The sequence below is a fragment of the Xiphophorus maculatus genome, chromosome 16 (assembly GCF_002775205.1).
Source record: "Xiphophorus maculatus strain JP 163 A chromosome 16, X_maculatus-5.0-male, whole genome shotgun sequence".
NCBI classification, from domain to species: Eukaryota; Metazoa; Chordata; class Actinopteri; order Cyprinodontiformes; family Poeciliidae; genus Xiphophorus; species Xiphophorus maculatus.
In genome coordinates, this window is record NC_036458.1 from 3,620,311 (window position 1) to 3,639,099 (window position 18,789).

The 18,789-nt window shown below is 36.1% G+C and overlaps 1 protein-coding gene across 2 annotated transcripts in view; it reads right to left on the bottom strand.

The window, feature by feature from the left end:
- Positions 1–18,083, bottom strand: part of LOC102232414 (excitatory amino acid transporter 2-like) — a 35,928-nt gene extending 17,845 nt beyond the window's left edge. Inside the window, exons 1-4 of one of the 2 annotated variants that reach the window (XM_023348535.1) lie at positions 18,021–18,083; positions 4,384–4,542; positions 3,517–3,669; positions 970–1,223 (exon numbers count right to left, since the gene is read on the bottom strand). In XM_023348535.1, the coding sequence (XP_023204303.1) occupies positions 970–1,223; positions 3,517–3,669; positions 4,384–4,537 (561 nt within the window). In that variant the 5' untranslated portion in view covers positions 4,538–4,542; positions 18,021–18,083. Of the gene's footprint in view, positions 1–969; positions 1,224–3,516; positions 3,670–4,383; positions 4,543–9,241; positions 9,345–18,020 lie in introns of those variants that run through there. The other variant, XM_023348536.1, reaches the window with a different exon arrangement.
- Positions 18,084–18,789: the final 706 nt, after the last annotated feature.

Consider the following 18,789-nt stretch of genomic DNA (forward strand, 5'->3'; position numbering starts at 1 on the left):
TCCGAACGTGTTCAAGGAAGCATAATAGGTCACCTTTAAAGAGAAGGCAAATGGAGAACAAGAGCTTCTAACATAAAAGACAACAAAGAAACATAAAAGAGTCAAAAAGGCTGAAAGGGGAAAGAAGATTTCTTCCCACTTAGACATTCAGCCTTTTTATGACTAATGAATCCCTGATGCTTACATACAAAAGGAGCAGTAAAACAGAAATGTAAGGAGCGGTATTTGGGGGAGAAATGAAAGACGACGGATGGATTACATGGGAAAAAAAAACAGAATAAGGAGGTTTGATTTGGCAGCTTTCGCCAGCAGATTCCTCACTGAGGTAAGTGCAGATGTGGCAGAGCGCATTTTAAAAGAGAAAACTACTACAGTTTATAAAAAAAGAGAGAACACGACTTGCATAAGCAGCTTATGCTTCAGTTCATTGAGGTTTGCCTCTCATAAGGTCACTCCACAGATTTAAATCAGCTTGAGGTCTGGACTTTGCTCTGTTGATGACCCAGTTTGCACCAAACTCACATTTGACTCTAGAATACTCCCACGTCCCGACCAAAGGACCACCCCTCCACTACCGTGCTTGACAGATGGTGGAGGGTGTTTTTCTGTTGTTTTCTCCAAATATTGTGCTGGAAATCATGGCCTATTTAAAGTCTTTATTTTGGTCTAAAAAAGTTTTATAGTTTATTCAGAAGCAGCTCTGCAACCTTAAAGAATAGAGTCTATTTTTGCAATCAAGCTGCACTTTTTCTCATTGCCTTGTCATCAGAGTTTAGTAGTAACTAGTTACATTTACTCAATTACATTTACTTGAGTAACCTTAAAATAAAAGTACTTTTAGGAGTGTTTTTACTGTGCTGTACTTTTTATTTGAGTAATTTTATTATGAAATATTGCTACTCTTATCTGAGTAAGATTTCTGAATTTTCTACCCACTGAATGAAAACAAACATGTTTTGACAGGGGTACCTGTTGGAAGCAGGCCTGCACCAGGTTCTCAGGAAAGAGGTTTCTGATCAGGTCCAGGAAGGCGTCCAGGCTGCTGACCTCCTGGTTTTTTGTGGATGTGGACGTGGCGCTGCCCCGCAGTTTGGGGTTTCCCGGGTGGATTCCCAGAACCAGGATGACTCCCAGGATGGCGGCGATTACAGTGGTGGACATGTAGTACACCATGGCTCTGCTTCCCATCCTTCCACTGGAGCGAGCGTCAAGACCAGCGAGACCTGGAGGTCACAGCCAGTGGATTTAAAATGATTGAAGATAACTCTTCATTTGATCTGGTTTTATTTTTAAAAAAGCTCCTATCTAAAGGTGTTTTCACACCTGATAGGGGACCAAAATTGGAACATTTGTTTCATTTTCAGTTGTGGATTTATTTTACACTGAACTGAGCCAAATGATCCAAACCTGAGCACACTGCAAATACACAAAATCTTACCAAGCATTTTTGGTCTAGTTTCTAAAATAAATCTCTTAGTACAATTGTAATAAGACAAAACTAATTTACAAGTAACTCATCAGTAGGAAATAAGAGGTTTTTTTTTAAAGTAAATAATTCCTCAATATTGATGACAACGTTTTAGTTTCACTGACATTGTTTCTCTTATGGGAAAAATGTTTTGTTATAAGTGAAATTATCTTCCAGCGAAAATAGTTTTTCATCAATATTAAGGAATTATTAACTTTTAAGGTAGTTTTGTCTTATTTCAAGTGTACTAAGAGATTTGTTTTAGAAACTAGACCAAAAATACTTTAAGATATTGTTTTTTCAGCGCCAACTGTTCCCCTCCTCGCCTGTGGGGGCGCTGCACCAAGAACCACTGAAGGAAATGACACAGAGACCTCTGAAGAAGACGCAGATGGCCACTTCCTTCTTCATGAAATGTAAACAAAAATAGAGTGGCGTCAGATTTTAGCCACTCCACATGGTAAACTCTGTCAAGCCTGAAGAAGGTGCTGAGGGAATCCCAAAGGTGTGTTGAGAGAGTAAACGGCTAATCTGACCAAACAAGGGACCAAATGAAACTTTTAGCTCTGCCTCAACTGTCCATCAATCATTGGTTGTAAGTTTCCAGTTGTTGCACCAACAGATACTTGGACGTGTTTAAAAGCATTGCTAAATAACTACTCAAGAAGACTTTGAAAATGGTACCATGTCTCTAAAACATGACTCAAATATTCCAGGACAAATAAATTACTTAGTCATGGTTGGATTATTTTAGGGGAAATTTCTACCACTTGAAATATTTTGTAACCTAAAAAGTAAACAAACACTTTTTCCTCTAAGGTTTCAAAGAGTTTATTGGTTTTTTAACCGTGCTCTAATTACAAAAGGTTAATTTTAAGCCTTTTAACCTTGCTAGCATCTGTTGCTAATTAGCTGTTTTGCTATGGTACATTTAATTTTAAGAAACTTGGTTTCGTAAGAACCTAATTAGGCAAATGAGCCTGAATACGAGCTCAGTTCTGGTCACCCACCAAGCAGTAAATGCCATCTCACGTTATCTCCACCCTGAAGCTTATGGTAGTGATGTAACATGGAAACCCCAAGCTAACCCTAAAGTCAGCGTTTATGAAACAATTGTCCTACTTTGTTAAAAAAACAAGAAGTAGGGCAAAGATTTATCCCTATCTGTGTCAAAAAATTTACATTTTATAGAAATTATAAAAATTTAAAGCATATGGCTACCACTTTATTTCACCTGTGAAACATGTATGCTAACTAGCATTAGCCACTGTAATGCCTGGTTATATTGAACACTTTAAGTCAGCATATAATGCAATTCTAAAACTGCACCTCTGTGACTAAAGTTTACTATGACGGAAACATCCTGATTCATCCCCAGAGTTTCCCTCCAGTCGCGGAGTAAAGGGATTACAAGCTCTGCTAGCAAGGTAAACACTTCCATTATTCACTCTGGGTGTGGTGAAGGTATTTATAGAAATGTGCGTGGGGTGTGTTTTATTTTATCAACAGAAGCACAGACACGTGAAAAAGTATACTTGGGAAAAGAAGTGAAGAAATATACCGGACTGTTTACAAAAGCAGACTAAAGCCTCTTCTTTTTGCTTCACTGGTATATATATTCACTAATGTACTAACAGCATAGCTAGTGTCTTGTTTAGCACCTTAGCATTTAGCACACTTTAGCTAATCTGCTAATACCAGAGCTATGTTTTTGCTTGGTGTGTTAGCGTTTTTGCTAACTTTGAAAACACTTAGCATGATCAGCTTCCTCTAGATGAATTGTGCTAATTTGATACACTGTTTTGTAAACTTTCAGTTGAATAAAGTTTGATGAAATGTTGTCAGATGGGTTCTCTAATAGATTTCTTTCCCTTGAAAATGAATTTGTTTTAGATAAATAACATGTTATCTGTGTCTGATGTTATTTTTGTTTGGTTGGTTTACGTCTTAAGAACATTTTAATCATTTTACTGTAAGAATATGTCAACCTCTAAAGTTCAAATAGCCTAATTGAAGCCAATTTTTTTGCTTTAGTAGATTTAGCTGACCTGTGATAAGGCTGGAGATGATTAGAGGCAGGATGAGCATCTTCAGCATCCTCATGAGGATTTCTCCAGGAAAGGAGACCATGGTGAGGGCGGCCATGTCTTTCACCTTCATGTAGCGCAGCAGCATCCCAAACACCGCTCCCATGACAACACCTGAGGAATCATAAACACTCCTTAGTCATTTTCTGTTGTTTGAAAGCAAGAAGTAGTTAAAGTTTTCCAGAAGTGGGACTAATATGAATGTTGAAAGTTTCTAAAAATAGGTCTTTGTGATTGAATACACCATTTAGTTTTCAACAGAAGTCCTTAGAGAAAGTTATGTTTGTTCACATGTTCAACCGAGTCAAAAATTAGGAATTAAAAACATTTCAACACCTGTTTAGCTGAAGAAGTAGAAAAAAAAACAAGATTTTCCATGTAGTTTACAGGCTCTGAGTGGAGTCACCGGCCAGTTGTTTTACATCTGAGATGTAAGAGAACTCTGACTAATGAGAGCCATCTACCGTAATGTAAACGGCTTCATATCTGAGTTTAAATCTTGGTGACAAATTACAGACAAAAAATAACACACTTCTCAAGCTCTGCATGGACCTTTTTTCCCTACAAGAATGCAGCTATGGCGAAACATAGCTAAGTGTTTACAAAAGCAGACTAAAGACAACAACAAGCCGACACAAATCTTGTGGGAAAATGATCGTGGAGTTTGTACATCTTGATTTGCGTTAAGCAAGATTTGCTGCAAAACATGATTTAAAGGAAAAGACAACAAACTAGCCACTCAGCAGGCGGTTTGGGAAGTAAAAGCTGAAACATGTTGTTTCCACAATAACACAGTGAAGTAGCCTGAGCTTTAAAGTGGGTTCATACCAAGAACAGTGAGTCCCAGCAGCAGGTTGTGGGTGCTACGGCTGCAGTGGCCGGCGTCTTTATATGCAAGGTCCGTGTTGTCATCTCTAGCTGTTTCCTCTTTCTCCTTGTCCTTTTTTGTGTTGGACTGGTTGGTTGTCGGCTGGTTTGTCATCCTGCCTGTGGAGAGTTTGAGAGATTTGGGTTTACTTTTAACAAAGATCCTCACACTTCAATCTTATAGTAAGTAGCATTAGCTTGTCAAATAATGCTAAAAACCGTATTAATTTTATTTAAAATTATTCTTAGATAATGAGATTTTAGTCTGATCATTTCAGCATGAGATGTTTTAGGGCATCTTATCAATTTAAATTAAAATAAGCACACTTCTTCCCGTACCCCTTTTGCCTTCGCACAGGAAAATGGCTGCCTTTACAAGCTGGAGCTCCACTTAGGTTGCTAGGTGACGGGCGGAATTCTGCTGGCGTTGCTATGTGACGGGCGGAATTCTGCTGGCGTTGCTATGTGACGGCACTGTGCCTGCTGAATTGTGACATTACATTCTGGAGGTTTTTGAAATGTTTCAATTCACAGACACCGAAAAGTATTAACTTATTGCCAAAAAACGTCAGTGTGTTAAAGCACTTTGGCTTAAAAAAACTTACAAAAACATGCAAAATGTGACTTTTACACAGCAACTCCCTTGCAAATTAGCTTGTGCTATCGGTACTTTGATGCAAACATGGGACTACTGTTGTGTTCAGTTTGCCTACGTTGATTTGTGTCTGTACCTATCAAATAAACTTAAATTAAATAACTTTTTTGAAAATTCAAGTAAAAATCCATGTTTTATGCGTTGCTTTTGCTTAATCTTCTGTATGTAATTTGTGTGTTTAACTTTTTTCGTTTTTCTTTTATTCACGTTGTGACCTTTGTCTTGAAAGACGCTATATCAATAACGTTCCACTTTACTACTGAAAACCTATGCAGTACCTCCATTGTGTATACAGAGTATTTAAAGAACAAGAACCTTCTGTTCGAGCTAAAACTTTACTGCCTTGTATCTGCAGGGTACCACAGGGTAAATGTTGGGTATCTACCAGAAGGGTACTTTAGGGTAACTGCTTTTAGCTCATGGTGTTGAGATGAGTGAGCCTGACTTATCTGTCATGCTTAAAGTATTTCTGGGCCTGGACCCACTCGACTAAACAACTTTGAATCTATTTCTGGCAATCAAAATGCTTTGAGGATGAAATAATTCATAATGACAGTTCACAATACTTAGCATGCAGTTTACACGTCAACGGCATCCTCACCTGCTGTGTGAGAACTTTATTATGTTCCAACATGGAATCTAAATCACAGACACTGTGGGAGCCAATATAAAACATTAAAGTCTTTGCTGCTTCTGCATTGAGAAAAACGAGGAATTTAGCATTTTTATGTAAGATATACAAGATTATAAAGAAACAAAAGAGTTGTTTCAATAAATATGGCTTAAAGTATAATGTATAATGTTTTATGTGGAGTTATTGTATCCAGATCTCAACTCTTTGTGGCTTATGTTGGCAAATTTGGCAGCTATTGCTCACCACAAACTGTATCCAGATGCCGACTCCTCTCATAAGTGACTTACTGGTAAATGTGAGGCGGCCATGTTTTCTGCCTGTAACATCAGAGGAGACGTGTCCCATTCATTTCATGCGGTGTCACAGACTTAGAAGATAAAGATACTTTTCTGTTATTTTATCTATTCAAACACATAAATGCTCATATATTGGAACTCTGATGCTCAAATTCATTAAGATCTTTCAATGCTCAGGCTGTGAAACCAGCTCAAAGTTTTAACCTGAGCTAGGCAGGCACCCTGCCTACATCAAGGACGAGGCTTAAAGGTGACCTTATATGCTTCCTTGAACATGTTAGGAAAGGTTTGTGCAAAACCCATTCATTAAATTTTTTACATTTCTTAGATAATGAGACTTTAGTTTGTTCAGTTTCAGAATGAGCTAGTTTAGGGTGTCATGTCACTTTAAATCCAAATAAGCTTCTGCTGGAAAACACGTGCGAGGTTTACACTCGCACGTGAAAATGGCTGCAAACCGATGCACAATTCAACAACCGTACATCTTTGAAAAGCAGAAGTGGAGCCTCCCGCACAACCAACAAGAATGCAGCAATGGGTTCCTGGATGGTATGTCACCTACAGCAGCCATTGTACAGCGCATACAGCATTAAAACCAGCTGACCAAATGTGCTGGAGCTCGGTTTGGGTTGCTACTGATTTGTGACCTCACCACTGAGAGATTTTTGAACCGGCTCATTTTCCAGGCATCAAAAAACATTAACATACTGCCAAAAACAGCTTGTGTTGTTTTTAGAAGCAGTTGAGAGCCAAATTGAAGTGCAAATTGTGCAAAATTTGAAGTTAACAAGGACTTGTCTTCATCAACAAAATAAAAGTAAATTTAAAGGGAACCTATTGTGCAAAATTAATCTTTGCACCCATCTATGTTTCCATTTTGGGGTCTACTGCTTCTAAAAAAAAACCTAGGCGCTTAAAAGAAACACCCAGTCATTATCTGGCGGTAGGTTAGTATTTGTTTGGTGTCTGGAAAATGAGCCATTCCATAATCCTCCCAAATGTAATGTCACATTCGATGGGCACTGCACTGTTACCTAGCAACCACTTACCTAGCAACCCAATCATAATTCCAGGATGTTTGGTTACCTGGAAAAGACAAGGATTTTGTTCTTGACTTACCATCCAGAAACCACTTGCTACATTGTTGTTGGTTGTGCAGGAGGCTCCACTTCTGCTTTTCAAAGATGTACGGTGGTATAACTGCGTGTCTGTCTGTAGCCAATTTGATGTGCGAGTGTGAACATTGAGTTGGGGGGCGTGACCAGCAGCAGCTTGGATTTAAAGTGACAGAGACCCTAAAATAGCTCATTCTGAACCGAGCAGACCGAAGTCTCATTATCTGAGAATGATTTTGTGCAAAATCAAGTAGCACGTTTTTATAGATAATAGACCTATCCTTGCCTGTTCAAGGAAGCGAAGTAGATCACATTTAAGGCAAGTTACCAAGATACTCCTTTCCCCAGCTGATCCTCCTGGAATAACCAAGCTAGAAAGGATCCGTAGCCCCTTCAGGATGTTTTGGGATGTTCAAAAGTACAAGGAAGCTCATTTTGACTAAACCTGACATTTTGACTTCAGATTCAAGGGACTAAATCCACTTTCTCCATTCCCACTCACAAGAGGGAGTGGGAATCCTGGGGAGATTGGAGTTGAGCCACATATTTCTGTTTAAACCTTTGCTTTAGGCACGTAAGGTTTAAAATAGTTGGTCTACACTTTGTTTTAGGAGGGGTGATTGCATTCTCATGTCAGGAAATCTGCAGATAATTAGAGGTAAATACTGCTGTGCAAACAACGTACAGTGAGGCTTCAAGGAAAAACTGCAGCCAAATAAAAATAAAGGCTTTCTTCTGACAGTTATTTGAATCAAAGGAATCATTTATTTAAAGGGCGACTGTTTGATTTCTTTGCGTCATGTCAACATAAAAAGCTGAGCCTGCGGGAATATGATCCACCATGCAAGTATTAGATAATAACCAAAACTGATGGTTAAGGTAGAAAGACAAAAAAAGAATGTGTTGAACAAAATGAATCAATTAGATATATTGTTCTCCAACCATCTTTTGACTAAATGGTCAGAAAGATGGTGCTGTTTGGGTTTGAATATTTACTAAATTACATCACTTGGGAATATTGACTCACTTCTGCTAATGCTAATATGCTAATAGAGGAGCTAATTTTAGGTTTAGCGCTTTAGCATTTTTGCTAACTTTGAAATCATCTATCACACTTTGCTTCTCCTAAATTAATTTTTCTGGATTAATTATTCCTCTCCTCTCGTTCTCCACCCGTGTAGCAAATTATGTTTATGATGTACCCAGAATGCTTTGCTGTAAAACGACAGATATCTTATGGTTCTCCATTGACCATATAAATGCGCAACTTGTCCTTTTGAAAATAAATTTGCTTATTGAAAACACATTAATTTTATTTCAGCCATCTTGAGATTGGTGTATTTCGCAAAACTGCACTGGAAACACTTTTTCCCCCATCACAAATGTCACATGACCAACAACCAGATGTTGCCTCTGGCAGAAACCACAAAGAAGAAGACAACAGGAAGTAGTTGGAGGATGATGGTGCAGCATGTTTTTTAATGATTAATGACATGAACAACTTATTCATGTGTGATTTTAATTGTGTTTCTTATTTAATGGAAACAACCCAATTTAAAAAATTGTAGTTTGTCAACATTAGTGGAATATTGACAAAGTTTTACATACATTTGTGATTGTACCGCAACGTCAGAAATAACAAATAAAATGAATAATAAAGTTTCTGTAAATAAAATTATCCTTCAATAAATTAGACCAAAGCACCAAACTGAAGGATTTTGTCATTCAGATTTTTGTAGAAAAAGAGAGAAAAGAGAAAAACGATAAATCCCGCAAATGAAAATTATTGAGCTCATTTTAATTCAACATGCGATTAATTAATTAACTGATTTATTGCTTGTTGCGACTGACCTACACACAAATGGACTGGAATGTGTCGTCATCCTGGAACAGAATCGGCTGCGATTAGGATTGGCAATCTGGGCAATAATTAATTTCCACAAACCAAAAACAACACAACCAGGTAAAAACAAATCTAAAAACTGAACGTATCTTCACAACAAAACCCAAAACCTACAACCTGCGTTAGCATTAATCTGCTGTGTTTTGTTGTCATTATTTACAATCCATCATGTTAGCGAATGACGAACGAGCGACGCAGTAATCTAAGGTCACCTACTGTTTTGTTTTCCTTCAGGGTTTCATCTCCACGCCTTCATCGTCTCAGCGCCGCTGTATTGTCTGCCAGACCGAGTGCTGAACTGAAACGGTGTGTTTTAGTGTCCTGCCAAGTTTCAGTGGAGAGAGATGTAATCCTCGATGAATGAGTTATGAGAAAGCAGGGGGGGAGGGCGGGAAACTCTGTTGTAGTCATCGCAAATCCTCTTTCCAATCTTTACATCATTCTTAGTATGAACACTGTTTGGTGATGTCAGCTGGCCACATGGTCGTATTTACACCAATCTGAAGCGGAAAGGTCCATTATCGGGAAAATCATTTAGGAATGAGGTAGTTAGAGCCGGACGGATTTGGATGGGGGGATAAAAAAACTAAAGTAGAAAGGCGATGAAACCAGAATCGAGGCTGTAAAAACACCAAACATTACCAAGAATTTATCATCTAGTTTCTAATGTCAATATCTTACGACACTTGAAATAAAACAAAACTAATTTACAAGTAACTTTTCAAGATGGTATGGACTCTTGTAAATAGTACTATTTCTATTGGCAGATTATTTCACTCATAACAAAATATTTTTCCCATGTTAGAAGTGAAATGAACTAGAACTTTATCATCATTATTAAGGAATTATTGACTTAAAACTACCTCCTGCATGTTGCTGAAAAAATACTTCACAGTTAGCAAGCACACTTGAAACAAGGCAAAACTAAGATATTTGCACTAGAAACTAGATCAAGAATACTTGATAAGATTTTGCAGTGTTGCCTTCAAATTGCAACAATAAATCTGACACTGTTTCAAAAACAGGGCAGGTGCCAACATGTCAACATTTTCCTTCTGCTGCAGAAACTCTCAAAGCTGCAATGGCATATTAGAGCCATTATACAGTATATATGTATTTAAAAAATAGTAGTAAATTTCCACCAATTTTTTTTTGCTTAATTTCAGAATTTTCTTTTTAAAATTTCTGTGTTGCAAAAGTTACAAATTTTCTAGAAACAAAAATCAGAAATTTTCAGAATAATCTCAGAAAGATTCTGGAAATTTCTGTGTTTGAAAAGTTGAAAATTTGCTAGGAAAATAAAATCATATTTTTTTAGATGAATCTTATGAATTTTCTAGAGAAACAACGAAATTTCTGTTCTTGAAAAATCAAAAATTTGCTTTAAAAAAACAAACAAATTTTTTAGATTAATCTGAATTTTTCCAGAAAAAAATTTCAAAACTCCTGCTAAAAAAATTAATTTTGAGATTAAATCTCAGAAATTAAAACGACACACACACACACACACACACACACACACACACCTACCCACACACACACACACACACACACACACACACACACGCACACGCACACGCACACGCACACACACACACACACACACACACAAAAGAAAAACAATAAAATATGTTAGTTTGAAAATTCAAAAATGAGCTAAAAGAGAAATTTTGACATTAATCTCAGAAATGAGTTTCAAAAGTCAAACATTTTAACCTTTCACATTTCCACATTGTTTCCAGTACATTTAAGAATTTTTGGCAGAAATTTGCTCCTGTTTTCTATCTAAACAGCCCTAAATCGCCGTCTCACAAAGCTGCCTCTAAATGTGGAAAAACAATAATCGAGGAATCGGCTCGTCCTTTTGGCTCGACTTCCTACGTCTCTAAAATCTTGCCAGAAAAGTCTGAATTTATATGAACAGAACCGACGAGCCTGTTATATCGCATTACATCTTAGGATTCCTAATAACACAGAAATTCAATTCGCTGGGTTCAGATAGGTCAAGCAGCTTAAAGTAAATCCTGGATTTTCTCCAAACATGACACAGGTATTATAACTCAGGCTGGAGAACAAAAGGTTTGTCACTTCGAAGGAGGGAAAATTTGATTCCTTGAAGGAGATTTGGGAATATTTTCTGATATTTAAAGCTCTGGAAAAAAGGAGAAAAGTCCAAAACATTTTATTGGTGGGTGTAAACAAAATAACCTGTCATATGAAGATAAAACAGCAACCAAAAAATAAAAAAAAAATACTGCAGCACAAACGCTTTGGTTGTAGTGAAAACCAATGTAGAAACATTTTTGTAAGATTTTATACAATTTACTTTAAAACAGGGAATATGGCAAGAATTAGCAGAGAATTTTAAATTTGCACCTTTATTAGATTGTAAATTGGGATAATGCTTGACCTTTCACCTCATTAAACTCTTAGGTTTTGCCACAGTACTCTTTATGTTGATGTATCTCATATTCAGAGTACGGAGGTTTTTAAGTTTCGGACCCGGTGCGGTTTGTCTGAGTGTCTTTATTCGAATCATCCTACTCATTCAGAAATTCAGAGAAGCTTCTAAAATAATACTTTGAACATTGATTTATATGTTAAAACTTTTTGATTCAATAGAATGATCACATGTTTGAAACCTTTAATGTAAAAAGAGCCTGGAGTTAGTTTTATCTACAAACAGTCCTGGGCTCACATCTGCTAATGCGCTAATAGCGAAGCTAATGTTTCACTTAGCGTTTTCGCTAACCTTGAAACAGTTTAGCTCACTAAATAAATTCTAAATTGCTAATTTTTTCGGCTGTTTTGTAAACTCTCAGTTGATTAAAATTTGACATCTGTGTTGAAGTTTTGGTTAAGAATTCTTCAAGAAATTAGACGTTTATATTCATGCTTTTATTCTGAAGAGGTGAAGAATATTTAAGGAGCAGTTCAGTTCCCTCTCTTTGTGTTCTGCCTCCCTGTCTTTTTTTCTAATAACTTTAGTTTAGAAAAAATAAATAAATACAGGAACAAAGTAAAACAGACAGTACAGGCGTAAACCACAAAATCGTACTATTATTGGTTTACTTTCTATCTTAGTACACTTGAAATAATACAAAACTAACTTACAAGTAACTTTTCAGCAAGATATAGAAGCTTGTTTAAGGTAAATAATTCATTTATATTGATGAAAAAGTATGAGTTCCACTGCCACCGTTACCTAGCAACACCAGCTACGTCCAGTCCGTTACCTAGCAACCCAGTTCTAGTTCCGCTGGCAGATTATTTCACTTATTACGTGGAAAAATGTCTTGTTAAAAGTAAAGTAACCTGTCAGTGGAGCTAGTACTTTTTTAAAATCAGTGTTAAGGAATTATTGACTTAAAAAAGCTTATATACAGTATCTTAATAAAAAGTTACATGAAAGTTAGCTTTGTCTTATTTAAAGTGTACTAATATTTTTGTACCAGAAACTAGACCAAAAATACTTGGTAAGATTTTAAGTTTTTGCAGTATTTGAAGTCAAAGGATCCAGAAATAGATCAAAACAAAGAATATATCACACTAACACAAAGAAGGGGAGTTTTTAGAACAGAAAAATGAAGAAATACAATATTATTAAGTTTAACAAGAGTTTAAAGATGGGCCTTAATCTGGGTTATAATTAATATGTGTGTTTTTGCAGAGAATTATTACATTTTAAGAGCAGAAATGTATTAAGTTTTGTTTCATTAGTAATTATTTTGTTTGAAGTCTTTTAGCATAATTGTACATTTATTCTTTCCTGTGTCAATTATAAGCTCAGAGGGTTTGTTTCTGGGATAATCCTTGATTGATCTGTAATAAATCTTAATCTGAGAAATATACGGGATCAGCTTGCTTCTAAACCTCTGAATTTATCCCTTGATAACTGATTTTATTCAAACTAATCTCTTGTGCTGTTATCCCTCTTTTAACACCTTCTGAAACGCGGCTGGTTTAACCACAAAAACTGAGACAAAGCTCAAAGTTTTGATAAATTACAGTTACAAAACGAGGTGCCTTGAAGTGCAGATTCTGTGTAAATGATTGCCGAGACATCTGCGTTCATCCCAGCTACGGGCGTGTTCGAGTGTCTGTGCGTCTCAGAGGATTATTTTCCAGCGGTTGATTGTTTGGTGTGAGCTTTGGATCGAAAAGGATCGAGAGGTAATCCCCCGCCCCGCCCCGCTTCCAAAACCCGTTTAACAGAGCGGGAGGAGGACGGCGGCTGCAGCAACGCTCTGCAAGTCAAACAAGACTGAAGGACAATTTGTTTCTGTCAGTTTAAACGTGCAAAATTAGGAAATAAATCATCCAGATATGCTTAACAAATATGATGATGGAAATTTAGGATTTATCTTAAGCACTGCAAAAACACAAAATCTTACTACATTTCTTTGGTTTAGTTTCTATCCAATATAAATTTGTAATTAAAAAAAAGACAAAACTAACTTTCATGTAACTTTTCATCATGATATTTGACCTTGTTTTAAGTCAATAATTCCTTAATATTGATTTTAAAAGAGTGCTAGTTCCACTGGCAGATTTCATGGGATATTTTTCCCATAAGTCAAAAAATCTTCCACTAAAACTAGAATGTTTTATATTAATATTATAAAATTGTGCCTCATCAATTTATAAAGCACTTTATTTTTTCATGTTTTCTATTTTTATACACTGCAAAATCCCTAAATTTGACCAAGAATGGTTCAGTTCCTAATGCACTTAGTTCCTTAGTACACTTGAAATAAGACAAAACTAACTAACTAGCACAGCAAAAACACAACATCTTAGCAAGTATTTTTGGTCCAATTTCTGTTTCAAATGTCTTAGTACAGTTGAAATGAGACAAAACTAACTTACAAGTGAGTTTGTTTTAAGTCAATAATTCCTTCATATTGATGAAAAAGTAAACATTCCACTGGCGCCGTTACCTAGCAACCCAGCCTATCACCTAGCAACCCAGTTCTGGTTCCACTGGCAGATTATTTCACTTACAATATCGGAAAATTGGCTTATTAGTGAAATAATCAGCCAATGGAAATATTACTGTTTTTTAATCAATATTGAGGAATTATTTACTTAAGACACGCCAATATATCTTACTGAAAAGTTACTTGTAAGTTGGTTTTGTCTTATTTCAAATGTACTGAGATATTTGTACTAGAAACTAGGCAAAATATTTGGTAAGATTTAGTGTTTTTGTAGTGTTGTGTATTATTTTGTTGTGACTTTTTGCTTGTCTAATTCAGTTTGTTTACATTAGTTTTTAGAGCTTGTTAGCTACTTTTTATTAGTTACTATTAGTTAAATATTGTTCAGTTTGTATTAGTTAGGGTAGTAGTTTTAGTTTTTCCATACATTGGTTAAATTTTGGGTGCAGAATTCACAAAGTATTGCATTATGATTATGTTTACATTGATTGGGTATTGAATCTTCAATAACCGACCGATTCTGGCGTTTTCCTCCAACTTTTTCCGCCACCATTTTGTGGACGAGCAGAGTATGGAGTGCCGTAGTTTGTTGACAACCTGCATAAACTGCTTGTGTTCACACATCAGTTTAAAAGGCTAATAAATAGTTTTAGTTAACAATAACAACCTTGGTTGCTGGGCGTTACTGAAGGGAAATTTGCTAAATTTGATATGAATCCATTTTGAATAATCCCAAATAAAATGCGCACAGGAACAGGCGGCTCTAATTTACCCCATAAAGGGTTAAAACAAGTGCAGGCCCATGTGAGCCTGACCTGAATGACAGCGACACTCTATGACTGAGTTCATATGAACCATTTATCCAGCCCTACGCTTTGCAGGAAATATTTGCTTCAAAGTGCAAATGTTGTCTTTAACTGACCAATAAGATCTTAATAGAAGATTTCCTGATAAATTCATTGTAATCTCTTTTGGTTGCCTGTTGGATTATTTTTCACTTTTTCTGCTTAAAAAGAGCTAATCTTGTCAGGATTTGAGGTTTCTGAGTCTCTGAGTCTCCATGTTGTCCTGGCTTCCCTTTGATTGTTCCCAGGTGTGTCTCGTTCCCTGATGACCTCCTGTGTATTTAATGTCACCTGTGTCTCTACGTCTCTGTCGGGTCCTTGTCAATGCATTCTTGTCCATTCGTGTAGCGAGTCGCTACCTGTGTTGAGCCCCGGTCTTCCACTCAGCAGTGCTGCCTGGCCTTTCGGACTGTTTTTTTGTGGATTGTTCATCATTAAATACCATCATTTCATCTCATCTGGGTCTGCTGCGTTTCCCTCACCGCCTTTCACCACCAATTCTTGACAAATCTATTTAATCAGCGTTATAAATATTTATTGATACACTGCAAAAACAAAATCTTACCAAGCATTTTTGGTCTAGTTTTAATGTGAATAGTAGGAATAAGACAAAACTAACTTGAAAGTAACTTTTCAGTAAGATATGGAGTCCCGGCATGTTATTGTTTGCATCTGAAAGTTTTGCGCACAACACTGAAGCGCGAAAAGACGATTCTTTCACTTGCAGTCTGTAGCCGCGCTGCCACGGTGGAACAACGCCATTAACAAAATGAAACTGGAGATGTTGGTATGATTAGTTTAGTGCAGCACAGCAAAGGGAAAAGTAGCGCAGAAAAACTGTTGAGGAACAACTCAAAACCACTTTTTTCCTTGCTCTCCGTGTCGGCTACATTACATTCAGACTCGTTGCCATAACAACCGACAACAAAGCCACTATATTTTTTTTTAGGACTCAGCACCATAAAAACATTTCCCACACAAAGAACAGAACATTTAGTCTGTTATGGATTTATCTTTTTAGGCTTGATGTTTATTTTGTGATTATTAATAAGTGATCACTGTGGTGGATTAGCTACCGCTGCTATTAGCTAATATAAAACTGTGGTGTTTGATTAGCTAATTTAAACACAATCTACTGATCTGTCAGAGTTTGTGTGCAGTTTGCCTTTTTTAATATTTTCATCTGAACCGAAACACCAAATTCCACAGCACATCTACATGCTGAGGTTGTCAAAGTCAAGCTAGCATAACTGAGCTACTTCCATTTCCCTCAATATTTTTTTCCTAGTTAAAACTTTTCCTGACCTTTTTAATTAGTTGTCACAGTGTCAACAATTAATAGCAAATCATGGCGTCTTTTTTTTTTTTTTGTTTTTACATAGCAGGCATGCATTTAAGATTTAGCTCATTAAATTGACAACTTAGCAGCTAAAACCATTGCTAATCATCGTTACCGAGCAGCTTTTTGCCCTCCTTTTTGCAGGTAGATGGGGGCAGGTTCTTGTGCTTAAATAATTCCTTAATATTAGTGAAAAAGTACTTTTTATAAGTGAAATAATCTGTCAGTGGAACTATTACGTTTTCATCAATATATTAAGGAATTATTTCCTATTTTGGATTGAAGTAATATCCGACAATAGAAATAAAAAAAAAAGATAGTAGTTGATATTCTTCCATGCGTGCAAGGTTTTTACTTTGTGGAACCAGAAATCCGTGAAATAGTTTATTTATTTATGTGTTTTTATGTGTTTTATGTTGAAGACCTGAATCATTTAGGCTTCAGGTACCTCCAGGATTTTGTTCAGATTTTAGATTGGAGCTGCCGTGTGTGTGTGGGTGGGCGTGTGTGTGTGTGTGAGTGAGATAAAATCCACGCATGTGCATGATTGTGTTCAGTGGACACATGTCAGATACACACCAACACACACTCCCATGCCCTCGGCTGGATGATAATCGCAGTGTATTAATCTGTTGTTTGAACTCCTTAAGCACAGACTGTCTATCACATCTGCTCTCTTCACCCCGTAAAGCTCTGCTATTAATAAACTCCCTCATTTCCCCCATTTTTATCACTTTGATCTGCTCTTCCCAATCCAACAAAACTGAATTTCACACAGCTTATTGCCTCCGTAAAGTAAATTCTTCTTCATTATTCCTCTACACACTGCAAAAACACAAAATATTACTAAATATTTTTGGTCTAGTTTCTAGTCTAAATATCTTTGTTAAGTTTGAAGAAAGACAAAGCAAGTAACAAGATATAGCAGCTCGTTTTAAATCAAGTATTCCTTTATATTGATAAAAAAAAGAATATTAGTTTCACTGGAAGATTGTTTCACTTATAACATGAGAAAAATGTGTTGTTATACGTTCAGTAACCTGCCAGTGGAATAAATACTTTTTAAAATCAATATAAAGGGATTATTGACTTAAAACAAACTCCAATATAAAGCTGAAAAGTTACTTGTAAGTTACTTTTATAGACACCATATTATTATTATTGTGGATAAAAATAAAAAAAGGAGTAATTTTTTTTAACATAAAAAGTCAAAAATTTTGAGATTAAGCTCAGAAATTTTCTTTGAAATATATGACCTCCAAAAGTAAAAAAAAAAAAAAAAAGACATATAAAAATGAATCTTATAAATTTTCTAGAAATAAAACTTTCACTTTTCTGAGTTTGTTCCAGTGTTAATCAGTATTAATACATAATTTACTCAAGACCAGGTCCTATATTTTGCTTGTAATTTGGTTTTGTCTCATTTAAAGTGTCTTAAGATATTTGCACTTGAATACTTAGTAATATTGTGTGTTTTGCAGTATAAACCTCATTTGTTGGTACATTTTACAGGGCTTACACTGCAAAAACTCCAAATGTTACCAACTATTTGTCTAATTTCTACTGCTAATATCTTAGTATGCTTGAAATAAGACAAAACTAACTTAGAAGTAAATTTTCAGCAAGATACAGAAGCTTATTTTAAAAATATTAACCAAAAAATAATCAATATTAAGGAGTTCATATTTCTTGCTGAAACATTACCTGTAAGTTAATTTTGTCATATTTCAAGTGTACTAAAATATTTGCAGTTGACACTAGACAAAAATACTTGGTGAGATTTTGTGTTTTTGCAGTGTAGAAGCATGGAGGACATGATTAATAAAGTTGTTTTTGAATTTATGAGTCAGGGAAAAGGTGAGCAGGCTTACCTGTGGTGCGTTAGTGTCTCCCATCCGACTGGAGCGAGGCATCGGGAGCGACGTAGAGCGCAGCGATGTGCCGATGAAGAGGCGACAGGAGGCAAAGCCACAGTCTTTGCGTCATCTGAGAAAATGTGCAGATTAATACGACAGCTTGTGGCTCCCCTCCCTCCTTTCCGCTCCGTTTGTCGACTCACTTCTTTTTTTCTTTTCTTTTTCCTCATTTTACAAATAATCTGAGCTACAGAGAGGAGGCGACGATCACTTCTTGCCAGTAGAGTCGTAATAGAGGTATTTTTAAAAATTGAAAAAAAATGTTTCGTTTACAAATACAAAGAAAAGACACAGAATGCACTAAAAAAAGAGAAAGGAGCTCCAACTTAAAAATATTAATTAATTTGTTAAAATTAATTGAAATGTATTCATGTTTTTAACTGAACAAGTTGATAATCTTAATATATTTACTTTGATAAACATGATAAACATTTTTTGTTGGATCACCTGTTTTCTTGGCCAACAGTAGCTTATTTGCATTTAAAGAGACAGGACGCCCTAAAATGCTCATTGTGAACTTACCAGACTAAAATCTCATTATCTAGGAATGATTTTTTGTTAAATGTGTAATAAACATGTTTTGTTTAGCCCACAGACTTATGCTAATCTGTTTAAGGAAGCATTAAAGATCAACTTTGAAAAAAGGTGCGGTCAGTATCCTCCCTTCCACAAGAGGGAGCTATGACTCTTGTTGAAATCCGAACAGCAGCTTCCGCCTTGTAAG